General features: G+C 53.3%; 2 protein-coding genes across 4 annotated transcripts; both read right to left on the bottom strand.

Annotated features, from left to right (window-relative positions):
• Positions 1–1,219: 1,219 nt before the first annotated feature.
• Positions 1,220–20,311, bottom strand: UBOX5 (U-box domain containing 5). 2 transcript variants are annotated; one of them, XM_041488126.1, is made up of 6 exons: positions 20,247–20,311; positions 10,747–10,843; positions 8,365–9,541; positions 5,223–5,384; positions 3,048–3,482; positions 1,220–1,568 (listed from the first exon to the last, which is right to left on the bottom strand). In XM_041488126.1, the coding sequence occupies exons 2-5, from the start codon at positions 10,798–10,800 to the stop codon at positions 3,268–3,270; spliced, it is 1,608 nt and encodes a 535-aa protein (XP_041344060.1). In that variant the 5' UTR covers positions 10,801–10,843; positions 20,247–20,311; the 3' UTR covers positions 1,220–1,568; positions 3,048–3,267. The 2 variants fall into 2 exon arrangements, with proteins under 2 accessions (XP_041344060.1, XP_041344061.1); XM_041488127.1 differs by lacking the exon at positions 20,247–20,311 and adding an exon at positions 20,116–20,240.
• FASTKD5 (FAST kinase domains 5) lies at positions 12,687–20,340 on the bottom strand. 2 transcript variants are annotated; one of them, XM_041488124.1, is made up of 2 exons: positions 20,247–20,340; positions 12,687–15,581 (listed from the first exon to the last, which is right to left on the bottom strand). In XM_041488124.1, exon 2 carries the CDS (start codon positions 15,539–15,541, stop codon positions 13,139–13,141), a length of 2,403 nt encoding a protein of 800 aa, XP_041344058.1. In that variant the 5' UTR covers positions 15,542–15,581; positions 20,247–20,340; the 3' UTR covers positions 12,687–13,138. The 2 variants fall into 2 exon arrangements, with proteins under 2 accessions (XP_041344058.1, XP_041344059.1); XM_041488125.1 differs by lacking the exon at positions 20,247–20,340 and adding an exon at positions 20,116–20,241.

The following is a 20,340-nucleotide window of genomic DNA, read 5'->3' as shown; positions in this document are numbered from 1 at the left end:
AGGAAATTCCTGGCTCTGTGTCACCCCCCAGCTTGGGGGGCAGAGAGGGTCCCTGCTGCCCTCGGGGGTTTCGGGGGGACTCACAGCCAGCTGGGGCAGGTGATCCTTCCCTGAGCTCCAAAATGTGGGTGCAGAGGTAAATTCATCCCTGGATCCTCTGCAAGAGGGGACACAGCAGGTGAAATGTGCTGCCAAGGGTCCCAGAGGGTTAAGGAGGAGAAATTGGGGGATGAAGGCTCTGAGAATCTGCAGTGAGGTGGAGATGAGCCCTGATGTCCCAACACCACCCCTGCCCTTCAACCCCTGCTCCGTGTGGCTCCTGCCCCTCCCTGCAGAACAAAGGGAACCTGGAGGAAATTTGGGATGGCTCGCAGCTGGATCACTGCCCACCCTCACGCACCACGAGGAACTTTTGGGCACTGGAAGAGCTTTGGAAGCATCCAAGCTTTGCTGGCTGTGGTTGATGGCTCTGGGATCCAGAGGCAGCCACCCATCCTCTCCCTTTCCCTGGGGGAGGTGTGAGAGCTGAATCAGCCCGGGATGGCTCACTGCAAACACGACACCACCACTGCAGTGGAGTGGATTTACTGCCTCTGAATCGTGGGGCTTTTAAGAATTTTGTGCCTGTTTTATGAGTGTTTATTATTTTAAGGAGCGTGATTTTCTATTTTTGCTGGGAAAGGAGATGGGCTGTGAGCTCCTGCTGACGCAGATAGGGTCAGGATCAGCGTGGGGCCAGCACAAAGCTGTGCTCCAGGGATGAGCAGCTCCTTCCCGTGCCAGAACACGACAACTTTGCTCAGGTACCTCTTGAAGGCAAATAAAAGTGTGACCAAGGTGAGCTGAGTCAGCTGGAGGCTCCTTATGGCCCAGAACATCAATTAAGTGGCACCAGCAGGGGGTTGTGGAGGTGACAAGCCTTTGATGTCACCTTACCCTGGCACATCCAGGACAGGACATGTCCAAATCGTTTTTTGTCTGGCTTTTTTGTGAGCAGCTCTCTGAAGCCCCCATGGGTGCAGGTGTCTGAGTCTCATCCCTGTGATGCACAAGCCTGCTGCCAGAGCCCCTCTGAAACCCCCTGGCCTGCAGCTCCTCCCTGTTGCTTTGGCTTTTTCCAGCCTGTTTATTTCCTCCTCTGCCAACAGATTCACTCCATGACACCATTAAGCCTCAGGATGAGATCAATTAGGAGCCAGACACAGAGAGAACCTGACTTTAAACATTTTATTAAGGCTTAAATGTCTATCAGCCAGCCAGGAGCTGGGCTGCTCACACGACATAAACCGAGGGTGGGATGGGATGGCTTTTCTACAAGAGTCTGGATGAGCAGGGTGAGATCACTGCCAGCTCCTCACACCTGAGCCACGGCCTCTCCTGCTGATTCCAGGGTGAGACACTCCCAGCAGGGAGGGAGAGCGAGGTGGGGAAGGGGAGGAAGCCAGAGGGGGGCTTTGTTTGTCACTCACAAGGGCTTTACCTGCTCCGCAGCCGGGTGGCTGCTGGTCAAACGTGGCTGAACTCACAGGGGGGAAGCCGAGCTGGTCCAAAAGGCACCTGTGCTAAACCTCTGAGCCCCGGGGCAGTGCTTGGACACCAGTCCTGGATAAATACATATTCCTTGATAAAGAAGCTATGGCTTTTGTCATCCTCGGGCTCTAACCCCCCCACCCCCATCTACTCCGTAACCACAAGACCGAGTCCTCTCCACTCTGCGGCTCCCGGGCGGCTCCGTGTGGACACGGGGCACAGCAGCAGCTCCTTCTCGTCCTGCCGGCAGCCCCGGGGCTCAGAAGTGAACTCTCCTGACGTCCTGGGTGGCCGCAGCCCTCTTGCAGCTGCCGCAGTGGATGGGGGACGCCGGAGCCTTCTGGCGCTCGGCCAGGCAGGGCCGGCACAGCAGGTGCCCGCAGGGGAGCTGGTACACGGGCTCTGCCTTGAAGTAGCAGGAGAAGGATTTGCCACAGGAAGCACATCCCTGGGTCTGGCCGCTCCTGCCGTGCTCTGCAAATCCAGAATGAGAGAATCAGCAGGTTGGAAAAAGCTTCGGGGATTACTGAGTGAAGCGACAGCACGGTGTCCAGGCTTTCCTGGTGATTCCCTGGGCAGCCCCTCCCAAAGTCTGATCCCTCCAGCCTGAACGTCCCCTGGCACAGCTGGAGAGTTTGGAACAAAGGGACAGGAGAAGGGGATTAGGCAGGGAGTGTGAGAAGCCCAGGCTGGGCCAGCCCTGGTGTGCCACAGCTGTGACTCAGGACTGTGCCAGTCTCCTGTCATCACCACAAGGAAAGGGAATGGTCCAGCTTCCAGGGCAGGCTGTGCTCAGAAAGGGATGGATCACATCAGCACTGGCACAATCAGGCTTTTAATTGAGGACAGATGACTGTAAAAAAGGGCTTTTCACTTTTACTGAGACTAAATCAGCCTCCCTTCCGCTGCCATTCCCAGGTGGAACAGCTGAGGGGTCACTTTGCATTCCTGTCACACACCACCCATCCAGGGCTGCTCAGCTCTCCAACAGCAGCAATTTCAGAGGGGACAGGAAAAAGATGAAGAGCTGAAATGTCACTGTGAAACAGCAGAAGCTGTGTGGGGAGGGGGAGAGAGGGAAAACCAGACACAGACAGATGGACAGACAGACACAGCCCTTCCCAGGGTCCCTCTGAAGCCCCTTCTCAGCCTTGGGCAGGCAGAGCCTCACCCAGGGAAGAGAACCAGGACATGTGGAGGGACATGTGAAGGCTCAGTGCTTCCCTGCACCCCAAAGGAATCATTCTGGGAATGCATGCCCAGCTGGAGGAGTGGCTGGGCAGCAGCTGGGTGGGTGGCTGGGCAGCCTGGATTATGTACACTCAATCCTGATGGGATTTTGGGCACACACAGCTGGCTGGCCCGGGATGCTGCTGCTGTCACCTGCTCCTGCTGAGGGCTGGATGTCACACGGCGCTTCAAAGAATCATGGAATGGTTTGGGTTGGAAGGGATCATAAAGCCTCCATCCCATTCCACCCCCTGCCATGGCAGGGACACCTCTCACCTGTGCTAAACCTCTGAGCCCCGGGGCAGTGCTTGGACACCAGTCCTGGATAAATACATATTCCTTGATAAAGAAGCTATGGCTTTTGTCATCCTCGGGCTCTAACCCCCCACCCCCATCTACTCCGTAACCACAAGACCGAGTCCTCTCCACTCTGCGGCTCCCGGGCGGCTCCGTGTGGACACGGGGCACAGCAGCAGCTCCTTCTCGTCCTGCCGGCAGCCCCGGGGCTCAGAAGTGAACTCTCCTGACGTCCTGGGTGGCCGCAGCCCTCTTGCAGCTGCCGCAGTGGATGGGGGACGCCGGAGCCTTCTGGCGCTCGGCCAGGCAGGGCCGGCACAGCAGGTGCCCGCAGGGGAGCTGGTACACGGGCTCTGCCTTGAAGTAGCAGGAGAAGGATTTGCCACAGGAAGCACATCCCTGGGTCTGGCCGCTCCTGCCGTGCTCTGCAAATCCAGAATGAGAGAATCAGCAGGTTGGAAAAAGCTTCGGGGATTACTGAGTGAAGCGACAGCACGGTGTCCAGGCTTTCCTGGTGATTCCCTGGGCAGCCCCTCCCAAAGTCTGATCCCTCCAGCCTGAACGTCCCCTGGCACAGCTGGAGAGTTTGGAACAAAGGGACAGGAGAAGGGGATTAGGCAGGGAGTGTGAGAAGCCCAGGCTGGGCCAGCCCTGGTGTGCCACAGCTGTGACTCAGGACTGTGCCAGTCTCCTGTCATCACCACAAGGAAAGGGAATGGTCCAGCTTCCAGGGCAGGCTGTGCTCAGAAAGGGATGGATCACATCAGCACTGGCACAATCAGGCTTTTAATTGAGGACAGATGACTGTAAAAAAGGGCTTTTCACTTTTACTGAGACTAAATCAGCCTCCCTTCCGCTGCCATTCCCAGGTGGAACAGCTGAGGGGTCACTTTGCATTCCTGTCACACACCACCCATCCAGGGCTGCTCAGCTCTCCAACAGCAGCAATTTCAGAGGGGACAGGAAAAAGATGAAGAGCTGAAATGTCACTGTGAAACAGCAGAAGCTGTGTGGGGAGGGGGAGAGAGGGAAAACCAGACACAGACAGATGGACAGACAGACACAGCCCTTCCCAGGGTCCCTCTGAAGCCCCTTCTCAGCCTTGGGCAGGCAGAGCCTCACCCAGGGAAGAGAACCAGGACATGTGGAGGGACATGTGAAGGCTCAGTGCTTCCCTGCACCCCAAAGGAATCATTCTGGGAATGCATGCCCAGCTGGAGGAGTGGCTGGGCAGCAGCTGGGTGGGTGGCTGGGCAGCCTGGATTATGTACACTCAATCCTGATGGGATTTTGGGCACACACAGCTGGCTGGCCCGGGATGCTGCTGCTGTCACCTGCTCCTGCTGAGGGCTGGATGTCACACGGCGCTTCAAAGAATCATGGAATGGTTTGGGTTGGAAGGGATCATAAAGCCTCCATCCCATTCCACCCCCTGCCAGGGCAGGGACACCTCTCACTGTCCCAGGGTGCTCCAAGTCATGCCCAACCTGGCCATGGACACTTCCAGGGATCCAGGGGCAGCCACAGCTTCTCTGGGCACCCTGTGCCAGGGCCCAGCACCCTCACAGGGAAGAATTTCTTCCCAATATCCAATCTCACCCTACTCTTTTAGTTTACATACATTCCCCCTTGTCCAGTCTGTATAAAAAGTGACTCTCCCTCTTTTTTTCCAAGGCCCTTTCAAGCACTGGAAGTATTTGCTGGGTTTGCATCTCACAGCAGACTCATTCTCCACCCACGTGGCAGCTCCCCTTGCTCCACACAGCTCACAGGCACCACTGAACCTCTCAGCCCAAACTGCAGAGCTCTGAGAACAGTCTGAGCTGAGCTGGAGCAGGCTGAGCACTGTGTCCATCCCAGATCATCCTGGGGCAGCACAGACAGCCAGGAACACGGGAAAATCACAGCACCGGTGCCACAGCCTGCTCTGACCCTGGGCATGGACAACACCCCACACCTTGTGGGGGTCAGCAAGGGCTCACCTGCCTCAGTGGGACAATAAACCAGCAAAACTGCTGAGACAGAGGCAAGGATTGTAAGTAAAGCTCGCTGGGAGGCAATGTAATATTTTTATATGGAATAAATAAAAGTCTGGGGTCTGAACAATGCTCCCTGTTAACCCAGCCCCAGCTCCCAGAGGTGCTCCAGAGGTGCCTGTTGCTCACCAAGGACTGTGCCCAGGCTCCAGGAACTGCTGCAGCCCCCCTCTCCTGGAGCCTGCTGCTGGCTCTTCATCAGCTTGGCCGTGAAGGAGGGCATGGAGCTGAGAGCTGAGGTCAGGGCAGTGTCCAGGCTCTCCGACAGCTTCTGCTCGTGGGACACCAGCTCTGCAAAGGGAACAGAGAGAGCAGGTGTGCAAAGGGAACAGAGAGAAACCAGGTGTGCAAAGGGAACAGAGAGAAACCAGGTGTGCAAAGGGAACAGAGAGAAACCAGGTGGGCAAAGGGAACAGAGAGAAACCAGGTGTGCAAAGGGAAAAACAGAGAAACCAGGTGTGCAAACGGAACAGAGAGAGCAGGTGTGCAAAGGGAACAGAGAGACCTGGTGTGTAAAGGGAAAAACAGAGAAACCAGGTGGGCAAAGGGGACACAGAGAAACCAGGTGGGCAAAGGGAGTACAGAAACCAGGTGTGCAAAGGGAACACAGAAAAACCAGGTGTGCAAAGGGAGTACAGAAACCAGGTGTGCAAAGGGAACACAGAGAGACCTGGTGTGTAAAGGGAACAGAGAGACCTGGTGTGCAAAGGGAACACAGAGAAACCAGGTGTGCAAAGGGGACACAGAGAAACCTGGTGTGCAAAGGGGACACAGAGAAAGGGAACAGAGAGACCTGACACAGAGAGCAGATGTGCAAAGGGAGCACAGAGAAACCAGGTGTGCAAAGGGGACACAGAGAAACCAGGTGGGCAAAGGGAACAGAGAGACCTGGTGTGCAAAGGGAACACAGAGAAACCAAATCTGCAAAGGGAACACAGAGAGCAGATGTGCAAAGGGAGCAGAGAGAAACCAGGTGTGCAAAGGGAACAGAGAGAGCAGGTCTGCAAAGGGAAAACACCAGGTCTGCAAAGACAAGAAAAAGATGGAGAAGCAGATGCTGGGAAAAAGAATCTGTGATGCAAACACTGCCTTGGCTCTGAACCTTGGAGGATTTTAGGAGCCCTGCCACTTTTTTTGTTGAGTCTTCTCCCCACCAAGGGGCTGGGATTTGGGGTGGAGTGCCTCATCTCCTCTGGGTCCCAGAGGTGGAATGCCCTATGCATCACCACCATTCATGTGGTGTCCCAGTGCCAACTTACACAGCACCAGAATAATTAATAATTTAGGTTGGAAAAGTCCTCCAAGATCATGGAGTCCAGCACTGCCAAGGCCATCACTAAATCATGTCCCCAAGTGCCACACCCACATGGCTTTGAAATACCTTCAGGGATGGGCAGCCTGTGCCAGGGCTGGAGAACCCTTTGCATGAAGGAATTTTCCCTAATAATTCCCTAAACCTCTCCTGGCACACCCTGAGGGATTTCCTCTTGTTCCCTGGGAACAGAGCCTGACCCCCACCTGGCTGCACCCTCCTTCCATGGAGTTGTAGAAGTCTTCAGGACTGAAAAAGGGCCAAACTCCAAATAACCCAGGAAGCTGCTTTTCCCTGAAATCCCAGCTGGCTCCCGAGGATCCCAGCCCAGTGCTCCCAGCCTTGCTCCATGCAGCTCACAGAGAACATTTAAACCATTAATAAAATCTGTGGGACTTGTTTTTCCCTCTCTGTCCCAGTTCTGAGCCACAGGGCCAGGGCTGGACCCTCCCTGCAGGGCTGCCCTGTGCAGCACCGACGGCGCTAATTAAGACGAAGCATTAAGAGAATGTTGTCTGCATCACTAATTCTGTTAAATCCAGCTCCCAGAGGAAGAGCTCACAATTGGTGCTGCACATTTCCTCTACCAATCAAGGCTGATGATCCAGTGAAGCACGAGCTCCATGGGCTGAGCACTGTTTTTATTTATGTATGGACACGGCTGCCCCGGGAGCTCCAGGACCCACAGGGCAGCTCCTGCTCCTGTGGGGCTGGGGCACATCCTGGTGGGAGCTGTCACACACCTCCACAGCCAAAATAACCAAAGATTCCTCCTAAAGCAGGGAACGAGCTCTAGGCTGAGGGATCAGAGCAGAAATGTGCAGTCTGGCTTCTCCCTACTCCTCCTGGTACCACCCGACATCAATTATTTTCAACTAAAGAATTTATTCAAAATCAAACAGCCACCTAAGCTCTGTCCTCAAAATGTTTTTGGGCAGATTGAGAGAAGGGTGAAGGCAGTGACAGGTCCCAGCAGCTCTGGGTCACCTTTTGACATGTCACAGACCACACTGGGTTAGAGCACACCAGCAGACTGGGCTTACCTGCCCAGAGAGCCAACCATGAAACACCCCACCACTGGATTTACCCTTTGTCCCCAGGTGCCACATCCTCGTGGCTCTGAAATCCCTCCAGGGATGGGAACCCCACCACTGGGAAGCTGTGCCAGGGCTGGATACCCTCTCTGTGAAAGAATTGCTCCCAATATCCAACCTAACCCTCCCCTGGTGCAAGCCTTGTTCCCTCCTGTCCCTGATCCCCACCTGGCTCCTCCCTCCTGTCAGGGAGTTGTTGACAACAACAAGGTCCCACCTGAGCCTCCTTGTCTCCAGATTTGCAGGATATTTTGCATTCCCAGCATCACTGAGAAAGGGGTGGATGGAGGGAAAGCAGCACCCTTTCCCTTCCCCTGCAGCCACAAGTCACATTTCTTGTCTCATTTAGCCTCTACCAGGTTTTCTGCTTTAACCACCCACAAATTCTGTGCAAGGGTCTCCCAGGCTGAGCTGTCCCTCCTGCTGCAATTCCCTTGCTGTGGTTTGTTCTGTGTCCCATCCCTGCTCTCCTTCCCACCTCCCTCCTCATGATGAGCCAGGACTCCCTGTGCCATCACCACTGCAGCACCAGACATTTCTTTTCCTGTTTTTGCAGGAATAAATCCCCCTGGATAAAGAAACTTCAAACCTGGATGGTGAGGAAAATATTGTCTCCACGTGGAAGGAAGAGAAAGGAAATCCAAACTAAAAGGGGAACAGGGTGACCTGAACAAACAAAGGCTGTGAAACACTGAACAAGGAACATGGCAGGTGGATGAAACGACCCAGCTCCACCAGCTAAACACAGCCTGGAAGCTTTCTAGAGGTGTGATGGGAACTTGCACTGGATTTGCCTGGTTTGAAACCCCAGCCTGGGGCTGTCCCAACACTCAAGGAACACAGGTGACCTGGGGAGCCATGATACCTGTGGAACAGTCCATCTGGATCAAGTGGGAGTCACTGTCAGTTTTCATTTTTTTAGCACTGTTCTCTGAGGTAGCAGTGACAAGTAAGTTTGTAGCAGAAAAATAGGGAGGCTGCAGGGAGCCCTGATCCATGCAGTCCATTTTCCTCTTCAGAGAAGACATGGTGATGGAGGAGGGCACCAGGCTCTCCGAGGCGTGAGCCCTGCCCAGCAGGTTGGTGCCAGGGATGCTGTGCTGCAGCAGGAAGTGGTCTATTCTGGCCTTGAGGGTGGGGTGAGGTAGGGGCTGTGAGTGCTGGCTGAAGGCCACGCCCGTGAAGGGATCGCTGGGAACCCGGCCCCAGGACGCCTCGCTCCGGTTGCACTTCTCCAGGGTGCTCTGGTCAATCACCTTCCCAGAGGGCAGCAGCATGGGTAAAGTCATGATCTCCAGAGTGATGGGGTCCAGGAATTCTTCAGGGATGTCTTGGACCACGTCCACCAGCTTGTGCAGGGTCTGCTGCTCGCTGGCACTGAAGGGGACGCAGTCGCTCTCCATCGGCGTCCAGAGCTCCGGCTTGAGGCTGCCGCTGTCCTGGGCCAGGAACTGGGAGGCCACCTGGAAGACACCCTCGATCACCTCCTGTGGGCAGGACTTGGCAGGTTGTCCCCACACCTCCAGCCTCTTGATGCTGGGCAGGCCCCCCCCGGCCACGTGGGTGATGCAGATTTTCAGGTGGGACACGTTGCTGAGCGAGGCCGGCCCTTTGTTCCAGAGATCCTGGGACACTGAGCCGGGGTAGGAGAAGACATTTTCCATCTGATGGAAGGGAGGCCTCGGCTTGAAGCCTCTGTGGCCAAAAGTCACTTTGCTCTGATTTTTTAAGACAGCTTTGCCCACCAGAGTGAAGGTGTCCTTGTCCGACACGGGCTGCCCGGCCAGAGCTGATCCCTGCCCCTCAGGGCTCTGCCAAGAGGTTTTGTTGCATGAGGTAGAGGTGTAAACTTCCAGCCCGGAGAAGGTCTGGTAGCCCCCGGAGGAGATGTCGATGTTGATCCTGCAGATCTCCACGTTGAAGGGGAAGGAGATGGTGACGTGCACCGGGGGTTTGATGAAGTACTCGCTGCGGAAGCCGCGGTTCCTCCTGGCCAGGTCCTCGGAGATCAGGTTCTCCACCTCGTAGCCATCGGCTGAGATCTGCGTGCCAGACCAAAACTGGGGTCAGGTTGGAGCAAGGAAACACAAGGAAGGCAATTTCACAAACACCTCCAGAGATTCTCAGGATGACATCAACCAGGAGCCAAGGCTGAGGTTTACGTGCCAAGAGGCAGATCCCTGCTGTAAGGCAGAGCACTCCCACCCTCCTCCATCCCCTCTTCCTGCACCCTCTGGCACCATGGGCAGACCTGACTTGACTGCTGGAAGAGTGGAAAATTAGGGATAATTTGTGGTTTTGGCTGGGTCAGTGAGATAAGGCAAGGAGGAGAGGGTGGCTGGGAGCAGAGGATGCACGTGGGGAAGATGGGAGTCTCCTCTTTCAGTCTCCCTTTTCAAGTGGGAGTCTCCTGATTTTCTTTGTGCCTACTTATCCCCATGGAAATGTCCCAGAGGAACTCTGGATGTTAGTCAGCCTCTGGGAGCCACCCCACCTATCCCTGAGGGAGATCCATCAATCCAGGCTGGGTCTGGTTTGGAACATCCAATCCCACCCTTGCTCTGCTCCTGGGCAGCCTGGTTCAATCCATTCCCTTTCCTGGAAGCCCCAGGCCCTGAGAAATCTGCAGCACTTGCTGAATGGACAAATAAAAACTAGGAAAATCTATTTATTCCACCTGTTTAATATGGTCTTGATCACGACAATCACACCAAACCTCTGTGCCATGGCTGGGTCTCTCCACAAAAAATTCCCGCACTGCTGCTTTTGCAACACAGTATTCACAAAGCCAAGGCTGTCCTGGATTTTGGGGTGAGTTGGAATGGAAACTTACAACTAAAAACCAGATTTGAATGAAAACTGAGTTTCTTAAAGAGATTCTGATGTGCTCAGTGAAACCAGAAATACTTGGAAAGTAACTTCACTGAGCTATCATTTCACAGTTTCACATTAATTGATAATTTCACATTATCAAGAGCTGTGAATTCCAATGGGCAGAGGGAAAGCTGGAATACTGCAGGGAAAAAGGGAGCTCAAGTCAAAGAACTTACACCTGGAAGCACATCATGCTGCCTGGTTATAAGATCCTGCAAAATTTGGGCTTTTCCCTCCAGTATTTAGTGTGTGCCACATCAGAGCAGTGATGCTGATTATCCCAGAGGAGCAGTGAACCAGCTCCCCCCCAGGATAATTCCACCTAATCCCTCCATCCCTCTCACTCCCTAAAACCCCCTCCTCACTATTTTACCTTGTTGCAGTGAATTCTTGGCTTGAACTGTGGGAGACAGACGTTTATTACCATCTTGGCAGCTGGAGACAGGTCACTTGCTGAGCATCAGAGTCAGCTTGAAAAAAAAAATTAAAAATAAAGGAAGTGAATATCCATGAGCAGTGAAAGGATCTCGTGTTTTGGGTGAGTTACAGGCTTGGGATTTCCTAAAATGCAGCTCAGATCTGAGTCCAGGAGGTGAAGCCAATATAAACCCAAATGAATGTGGTGGAGAGATGAGATTGAGGGGGAAAAAATCACATTAATATTAATTAGTGAACCTGTGGAGAAAAAGCAAAAAGAAAATGGCTATTTTAACTAAAACCACCTATGAACAGACCAGCAATTAGATCTGAAGGTTTATCAAAGGTGCAGGAGTTCTGCAGGTGTAAAAAAGCACCAGCACAGCACAGGAGGCTGTCACAGTGAGTCAAGATTAACCACAAATATTAATAATTGGTGTTAAGTAACTCCAAGGGAGCAGAGGGCACGGAATAGCTCTGAGGGAGATGTCTGGGATCTGAACACCAAATTCTCCTGCCAACATTCATTAAAGAAACTCAACTGAACACACCTTCTTTCCCATTGAAAAAAAAAAAAACCAAAAGTGACTGGAATTGGCTGTCTCAGATCTCTTTTAAGAATGAAATTATCTGTGAGGTGAGAGCTTTAACCTCATGTTAACCCCAGCTTTAAAATGTCACTGCCCTGGGCAACCTTGCAAATCAGGGACTCGCTGCCTCCTTCAAGAACAAGCAGCTCTTTAATGATTTTCCACTGATCTGTTGGTTCAGCCCAAATGAAATTGGCCTTCTGGGGGCACCTTGGAAAGGCAGAGTTAATGAGCTCCCTGTGCTGCATCTGCAAGGAGAAAGGTGGAATTCAAGGCACAAATCCCACGGATAAAACCTAACCCAACACAAATTCACACCTGCAGAGAGCAGAGCTTGGTCACAACACCTTGAAAATGAAGCAGGTGTGAAGAGGAACAGGCAGGTGAGCAGCACTTCTATCCCAAAATTTGCCTGGCAGCCATCAGGAGCAATTCCTGCTGCTCAAGGAGCAGGACAAGCACACACCAACTCTCCTCCAACACTACTTTCCTGTCTTTCTGGGTCTGAGAGGTTTCCAGAACTGGGCTGCCAGTGGGGAACTGTTTCAACTGGTCTGACTTTTGGAACTCACATCTTGCAGGAGACTGACAGTTCACCTACAGGTTGCACCTCAAAACTGCTCTTTTTGCCTCATTTTGAACCAAAAGCGGTAAATTCACTTGGCCCTCAGCACTGGTGTTATGACAAGTGGCAAACCACCTCTCCTTGCTCCCTTCCTTGGGAAAACTCAGGATTCTCCCCCTGTTCTCTCTCTCCTGAGCTGAAGACTTCTCCTGCAACATGAGAAGCTCTGTATGGTATTTTGAGTCACTGAGTTGCTTTTACCCATGGCTGGGGTTTTTTTTTCCCTCTCTCTTCAGTGTGTGCCTTCCCTAAGGTGAACAAAGATCTTTGGACTGAGGCAGTGGAACACAGACCCGAAAAAAATCCTCAGTGGTTCTGGACAAGGAGTTTTAAACCAGACTGTCTGGAGTTTGTCACCACAACTCTTCCTGGTGTCCTGTGTGGGACTATGGAGCTGCTGCATTGTGGACACCAAATAAAGTCCTTGGAGCATGGAATTAATGTCCTGAGGTCAGAGCACCCCAAGCCTCAGTCCCACTCAATATCCACTGAGGAGAAAGCCAGGCTGTATCCTCAGCTCCAGCCCCATGGGGACGGAAACATGAGGAAATAGCTGTGTGTGTGTTCCTGGCACCCAGCTCTGCCTCACGACTAAACATCCTCTGTTCCTGCTCTCACAGAGGCACCAAATCCAACCACTCTCATTTAGGGCGGAGAAAGAAGCAATCACAGTGAAAAATTAATCATCAGGAGGTTTTATTTGTGCTGGAAGCATTTGAGGATCCAGGTACAAAAGGAGAGCTTGGGAAGTAGAGATGTCACCAGAGCAGAAATGGCCACACAGAGCACCTGCCAACAACTGAGCAAACATCCAGAGACCATTTCACCCAGTACAGCTCAGCCTCATGACTAAATATCCTCTGTTCCTGCTCTCACAGAGGCACCAAATCCAACCACTCTCATTTAGGGCGGAGAAAGAAGCAACCACAGTGAAAAATTAATTATTAGGAGGTTTTATTTGTCCTGGAAGCATTTGAGGATCCAGGTACAAAAGGAGAGCTTGGGAAGTAGAGATGTCACCAGAGCAGAAATGGCCACACAGAGCAACAACTGAAGCAACACCCAGACACCATTTCACCCAGTACCCAAGCACGGAGATGCACTGGGGAGGTTCTGGGCAAGCCCCTGCCCCGCTAGGCAGCCTTGGTGAGCAGTGCTGGGCAGAACACTTTGTAGTGGAGGTAGCTGAGCTTCTCGGAGCGCGTGCGCTTGAGCAGAGGGAACCATTCCCAGAAGGGAATCTCCACCACCGTGTAGCCCAGCAGCCGCAGCTGCCGCCGCTTCAGGCAGTGCAGCCCCAGCAGCCGCCTGGAGCCGTAGCAGAAGTGGTTCCTGTTGGACACCTGCAGTGCCAGCCTCACCTGCCCAGGCTGCCAGAGCTCTGGTTTAGGCTCAGCTTGTGATGTGGCACCTGCACAAAGGGCTCCGCCCAAGCACGGCGTGCCTGTCGTGTCCCCTCTCTCCTGTCCGGGAATCCTGGCGTCATTTCCCACTTCTGTGGGACTCTGGTTGTGAGCTCTCCCCTGCAGGAGCTGGGACATTAAATCATCTGTCAGACTAACTCCCATGTCTCTCAGCTTCTTGGCTGCCACAGGATCCTTGAAGTTGAAAGGGATGGGACGTCCATCCGCGGCCAATCGCACCTCCAGGTCGCTGGACCTGGTGTGGGGCAGGATCATGTGGTTCTTCACGTACTCAGGGCCTCCCAACATGCTCTCCAGAAGGGATGTGGCTTCCACAATTTCAGGCCTGACGTAGATTTCCCTCTCTGCAAAGCTTGAGACCATCTCAGTGAACTCCTGACAAAGCTGAGGGGTGAGGTTGCTGCCTTGGTAGGTCGGGCACTCAATTTCAACGCTCTTACCAAGGGTGAACAGGTCCTTGTTGAGCTCGTATTTGCTACCTCTGGTTTTCTGGACAAACTCCTCCCTCAAAGCAAAGTCTACCAGCTCCTCTGGGAAGCGTTTGACAAAAGCCAGGCCGAGCAGAGCAGTAAGGAGATGCTCTGGAAACTTGCTAAACTCATGGAGTTTTGCATGCAATTGCTTTATCAGGCTGGAGTAAAACTCCTCCTCGTTGGGAGGTTCATAGTCCAGGCACCCAAACGACCACAGGAATTTGGCAGCATCCTTGCTCCGGCAGTAGGACACCTTGGAAGGCAACGAGGTGGCTACAGCAGCCAAAACATCCTCGTCAAAGAAGTGCAGGGCTGAATAGGTGAGAGTGATGTGCATGATGCCCTGGATGTTTGTTGCAGGAATCCGAGCAGGAATCACCCTCCCGAGCTCCCTCATGAGGGGCAGGTGGTCCATGCGGGTGTAGCGGAGCATCTTGAGCACGTTCACCAAGGCGTAGGTGCTCATGTCCTCCATCTGCAGGGACACCCTGTCTGCAATCCTCCTCATGACGTGCTCAGAAATCCCACTGAGGGACTTGAAGAGCCCCAGGCAGATGGCACCCAGCTCCTCCAAGGTGAAGGCGTCCAAGTGCTTCAGGATCGTGCTCTCCACCTTCTGCGCCAAGTCCGCAGGCGACCTCCGGCCTTCCCCGATGATGTAAAGGAGCTGCACAAACTGGGGCAAGGTGAGCTCCTTCCAGTGCAGGTTGGCATAGCTGAACAGAATGCCCAGGTAGGAGGGCACGCTGCGGTCCAGGTAGCGCCAGCAATCCGCCACCAGCAGCAGCTGCTCCAGGCCCATGTCCCACGCCCGCCGGCAGAACTCGGCCTCGCACGCGTCGAGCAGGGGGTGGGAGGCTGGCACGGCCAAAGGGACACAAGCCTTTAAAATCTGGATGAGATCTGGGGTGCTGAACAGCCTGATGGCCGTGACAGCTCGGTGGCACAGGGCACTGAACCTGGCGTCGGACGCCAGCGCCGCGCGGCGCTCCGCCGGCAAACGGCTCAGCCTGAGGAAATAATCCGTGAGAACTCCTGGGCTGCCCTCACAGCCGGCCACACTCTGCAAAATCCTGTCCCCTTCCTCTGCAGGAAGGGTCTGTGCTGGCTCAGTGCTGTCACAGGTGAGAGCTCTGTACTCAGGCCTGCCCTTCTGGAACATGCGCGGGTCCTCCTTGGAGTCGTGCACTTCCCGTTTTTCCTTCTCTGCTTGCTCCTTGTACAGCGTGGCCAGGATGGTCTGCTCCAGGAGCATGCTGGCCTTGGGCTTGGGCAGGGCATTCCTGATGGGTGGCAAAGCTTGGGAAGAGGCAGTGGGGAATGTCTGTGGAGCCTGTGCAGTGCCAGGACCGGTGAACGTGTCACCGAGGGCCTGGCTGCCGTCCCTGTCCCCGTGCTGCTGGGAGCCAGCCCTGCCTCTGGCATAGGCAGCTGGATTGTACAGCACCCTGTAGTCCTGTGGCTTCAGCAGCTGGATTGTAGCCCCTGATTCAGTCCCAGTCTTGGCTGCTCCCGGCTCATCTCTCTTTTCCTTCTTGCTTTTGCTGCTCCCACGCTCGGCCTTGCGCTTGGCTGTGGTGGAAATCGCTGTCACCCTGCTCAGCCTGGGCAATCTTCGGCACATTAGCACCGTAGCCATGGGTCTCAACTTTAGTGGGGCTCAGAACTGCTTCCAGGTACTGAAAAAAGGGCAGACGGAGAGTCAGAGGCCTCCACCTCACAGGCAGCACCTTTTAATCAATCCTTTAGCTACCCCAAAGGGAGGTGGCACCGGTGCCTCCCCTGGCCAGGGCAGCTGGGTCCCTGCAAAGCCACTATGGAATGTCACCTCATGCAAAGGCAGCTCAGGATGAGCACCCAGGTGAGATGGGCTTGGAGTAGAAGGGAGCCAGGCATGACCTGCTACTCAGCAGACACAAGAAACCTGGCACAGACTAGGAGAGTTAAGAAAAAAAAAAAAATCATTGTTTTTTCATTTTTTAAGACACCCGAGCTGCTTTTCTTTCATTCTGAACAATGAAAATGTGTTTTTGTAGAAGAGCTGCAGCTTCAAGAGGCTTTGTGTGTTCAGACAGAGCATTCTGCTGCTTTGGTCATCGTGGTCTGGATCACTGACCACCACCTGAGAAGTTGTCCAAACATCCAGGGTGCCACTCTGCCCTTTGCACTTGGAGACAGGATGTGGAGCAAAGTCTCCACAGAAGCAGTGCAGAGAGTGAAAGCTGGCCCAGACCTGCAGATGGAGGTGGGAGGAATGAAGAAATGTGGCCAGAGTGAAGTGGGAAAGAGCAGGGGAGAAGTAACACAAATCATTACATGATGCCACATGCCAAGAACAGAGCTTTAAGCTTCACATTTGAGAGCATTTCCAAGAGTTTTAGTGTAGAGGAGGCTAAAAAACGGCTGGTGCCTTCCTAACTCCTGCCTGAAGCAGCTACAGAGGAGGGTGAGGATGAGAAATCCGTGGGAGTCCAGCTGGGTGCTGCCAGCCTGCACTGGCTGCCAAAGCAGCCCTGTTTACCACCATTCAGATGCTGACCAAAAAAAAAAATTAAAAATAAAGCACCAGGTGTCAGATTTTTCTCTCAAATCCTTATCCCACCCAAATATCCATCACACAGGTGTCATCCAGTTCCTTAAAACCCCGTGGTATCACACGGAGCTGGGCAATCAGGAAAGGCAAAGCCTGGCAGAGATGCTGCCACTGCAAAACACTCTGTGCTCCCCACACAGAAATGGAGATGAATCCTCAGGGACAGCCCTGGGAGCTCTGCTTGTATCCACGGCTTCCTGATCAGGGATGGAGCAAGATGTGGGATCAGTGCAGGCAAACTCAGTTTTTCAGCAGGAAAATGGGCACTTTGGGGCACAAGAGGTGGGTTTGGGGTGTGTGAGCAGCACAGTGGGATGGGGGCTCATGTGCTGCTCTGGCTGAGCATAAACTGGAATTTTTTTGGTGTGTAAGGATCTCCACATCCCCCAGGATCCAGGGACAGCTTCCACTACCCCAGGATGCTCCAAGCACTGCTCAACCTGGCCTTGGACACTTCCAGGGATGGGACATCCACTGCTTCTCTGGGCAGCTTGTTCCACTGAAGCAGATGAGGAGATCTTGCACCCTCTGCTCCATGGGCAGAGCTTGGAGGCAGCAAACACCAGCCACGAGGGAGGAGAAGCTGCTGGAGCAGAAACCACCCCAGCAGAGAGGAGAAAAAACCAACTGGGCTGGGGACCAAGAGGCTCTGGGGGGCTGGGGGGAAGGAAAGGGAAACTGAAATGTGGATTTGTGGGGAGAGCCATGCAAGGACAAGGGTACAAGACAAGCCAATGTGGTTTTAGGGTGATCTGTAAATGTTGTGAGCTGCTCAAAAACCCTCTGGGCACCTTATCTGAATTTCCAAACAGCCTGAGGCAGCCCCAGGAGCAGATCAGGCTCTGTCCCACAGACCCCAGGCACATCATCACAGCAAGAGAAGTCAAATCCTGCCAGGCAGGAGAGACTCTGCCCCTTCCTTTCTGTCTGAGGAGCAGGGAATGGAAAAACCTCCTCAGAAGCTGGACAGGAAAACACAAACCAAGAGCTGGATTTCAAAGCTCTCCTGCTCAGCTCAAGGAATGTCTGATAAAATGATCATTCCTGGCTCTAGGGGCTGTGGTGTCCAGCCTGAAGTGGCCTCAGGTGACAGATGCTGGAGAAAGGGGACAAGGCTCAGACTGCACCTGCCTGGGGGAAGGAGAAATCCCCTCCAACATCTCCTCCTCCAGCACCTCACACAGCCTGGACCATTAGAGGGGCTGGATCAAGCTCCCAAAAATCATCTTGAGCAAGAGGAGGTTGATCCAGGCGAGCCTTTCCCAGAGATTTCCTTGTGTGACTCGACTTTTGAGCATCTTTATCCATTTTTCTGCTAACAAACCCCGGGTTATTGACACAAACCAACCCCTCCCTGCTGTGAAAGGTGCTTCTCCCCAGGAAATGCAGCCCTGCTGCTCCCAGAGCCCCTCCCAGCAGCAACAGCCCCAGTTCAAAGGCAGGGAATCAAAGGCCTGGGGAATGTGCTGCCAAGAATATCCTCCAGGGCCTGCCTGTGGAGCTGGGACACGTTTGGGAATCCAGGCACTGCACAGGCTGCTCCTCTGCTCCAAATCCAGCCAAAAAGAGAAGACCACACACAGCTGAGTGAGGCTGGGATGGGACAGGACAGTTCCAAGCACCCTCAAGGGCAACGGGGCTGCTCCAAGTGATTTTTGCATGATTTCTCCCAGCCCTGGCCCAAATCTTTGTGATCTTTCCAGTTTCCAGCCCATTTCTCCTCCAGCTCCACCCACACTTTCCCTGGATTTGCTCCTTCTTTCCTTTTCCTTTCCCTTTCCCCTTTCCTTTCCCCTCTCTTTTTTTCACAGGTTGTTAAAATTTATCTTTTTTTGTGGGAGTGCAGTTGGTTTTGGATTTTTTTGTAGCTTTGACTTTAAAATTTCAATGGTTGGTTTGGAGTCTCCCCGGGTATTTTTTATTAAAGGTTTTAGGATAAGCTATGGTTTTTGGTTGTAGAGTACTTTTTTTAATATTTGGTTTTGTTTTGATTGGGTTAAGGGTTATTGCAGGAGTGATTTTTTTTCTTTGATTTGGGTAAAGCTTTGTTGTTGTTTAGTGGTTTTTTTTATGGGTGATTACACAGAGAGGGTTTACAATTTATTGTATTTAGGAATTTGTATTCCTTCCTTTCCTTCCTCCCAGCTCTGGGCAGGTCTCTGCAAAATTTTCACTTCCAGCAGCCCCAAGGAGCCAGGGACTTTTCCTTTCCCTTTCCCCTTTCCTTTTTCCTTTCCCCCCTCTTTTTTTCACAGGTTGTTAAAATTTATCTTTTTTTGTGGGAGTGCAGTTGGTTTTGGATTTTTTTGTAGCTTTGACTTTAAAATGTCAGTGGTTGGCTTGGAGTCTCCCCAGGTATTTTTTATTAAAGGTTTTAGGATAAGCTATGTTTTTTGGTTGTGGAGTACATTTTTTATATTTGGTTTTGTTTTGATTGGGTTAAGGGTTATTGCAGGAGTGATTTTTTTTCTTTGATTTGGGTAAAGCTTTGTTGTTGTTTAGTGGTTTTTTTTATGGGTGATTACACAGAGAGGGTTTACAATTTATTGTATTTAGGAATTTGTATTCCTTCCTTTCCTTCCTCCCAGCTCTGGGCAGGTCTCTGCAGAATTTTCACTTCCAGCAGCCCCAAGGAGCCCAGGGAATTTTGGAGCAGGCTGGGAATGCTCTTTGAGGAGCTGCTCAGGCATGGAAACACCTCTGGTTAAGTGTCATCAGCAAACACCTGGAAAAGAACATTCCCAGAGGAATGCCAGCCAGCCCAGGGGCTCAGCCTGTGCAAGGGGGGCTTGCTGCATCCCAAAAATGCTGTCAGGGCTTCTGGAACATTCTGAGGGGTTTTTGGAAGCCTCTCACCCTGTGCTTCCAGCAAAGGGCAGAGGGAAGCTCCTTGGAATGTGTGAGGAATGAACAGGGAATAAAATGCTGAATATTGAGGCTAAAACAGCTCTTTTTGGCCAACAGCCTGAGTGAACTCCTTGCTGGGCTGGAGAGGGGAGCAACACAAAAGGGATTTTATTTCCCCAACAGGCTGTGGTGTCAGGGCACAAAATTGTCACTTTTTGGGTCGTTTGTGCTTTTTCCTTCTCTTGTGAGCTCACAGAATGGTTTGGGTGGGAAGGGATTTAAAGATCACTTCATTCCACCCCCCTGCCATGGGCAGGGACACCTCCCAGTGTCCCAGTGTCCCATCCAGCCTGGCCTTGGGCACTGCCAGGGATCCAGGGGCAGCCACAGCTGCTCTGGGCACCCTGGACGAGGGCTCAGCACCCTGAGGGAACAATTCCTCATTCCCAGTATCCCATCCATCCCTGCCCTCTGGCAGTCAGGAGCCATTCCCTGTGTCCTGTCCCTCCATGCCTTGTCCCCAGTCCCTCTGCAGCTCTCCTGGAGCCCCTTCAGGCCCTGCCAGGAATATTCCCCTCTCCAGGTGAGCATTCCCAGCTCTCCCAGAGCAGAGGAGCTCCAGCCTTGGAGCATTTCCGTGCAATTCTCTTCTGCCGGGGCAGGGCTGGAAGCCGCAGTGCCGTTAGTCACCCCTAGAGCTGCAGCTATAGACACACAACACACACACACACAGACATATATACACACATATACACAGACATATACACACATACCCGCATATGGGGCGATGCAGCACGAGGGCGGCCCCGCCGGCTGAGGGGGTGGTTGGGGCAGGGGGCAGAGGACGGCGAGAAGGGAAGAAGACGGGGAAAGGAGCTGAGGAAGGGAAAGGACCGGGACTCACCGGGGCCGCTCCGCCGCCTCCTCCTGCCCCCTTCGCCTCCTCCCGCCGCTTCCGGTCGCGCGGCGGTGACGCCACTTCCGGCCGCGCGCCCCGC

Source organism: Pyrgilauda ruficollis, unplaced genomic scaffold (genome assembly GCF_017590135.1).
Source record: "Pyrgilauda ruficollis isolate IOZ18807 unplaced genomic scaffold, ASM1759013v1 scaffold88, whole genome shotgun sequence".
Taxonomy (NCBI): Eukaryota; Metazoa; Chordata; class Aves; order Passeriformes; family Passeridae; genus Pyrgilauda; species Pyrgilauda ruficollis.
Note: the sequence above shows the minus strand (reverse complement) of the source record. Positions and strands in the feature narration are given on the sequence as shown.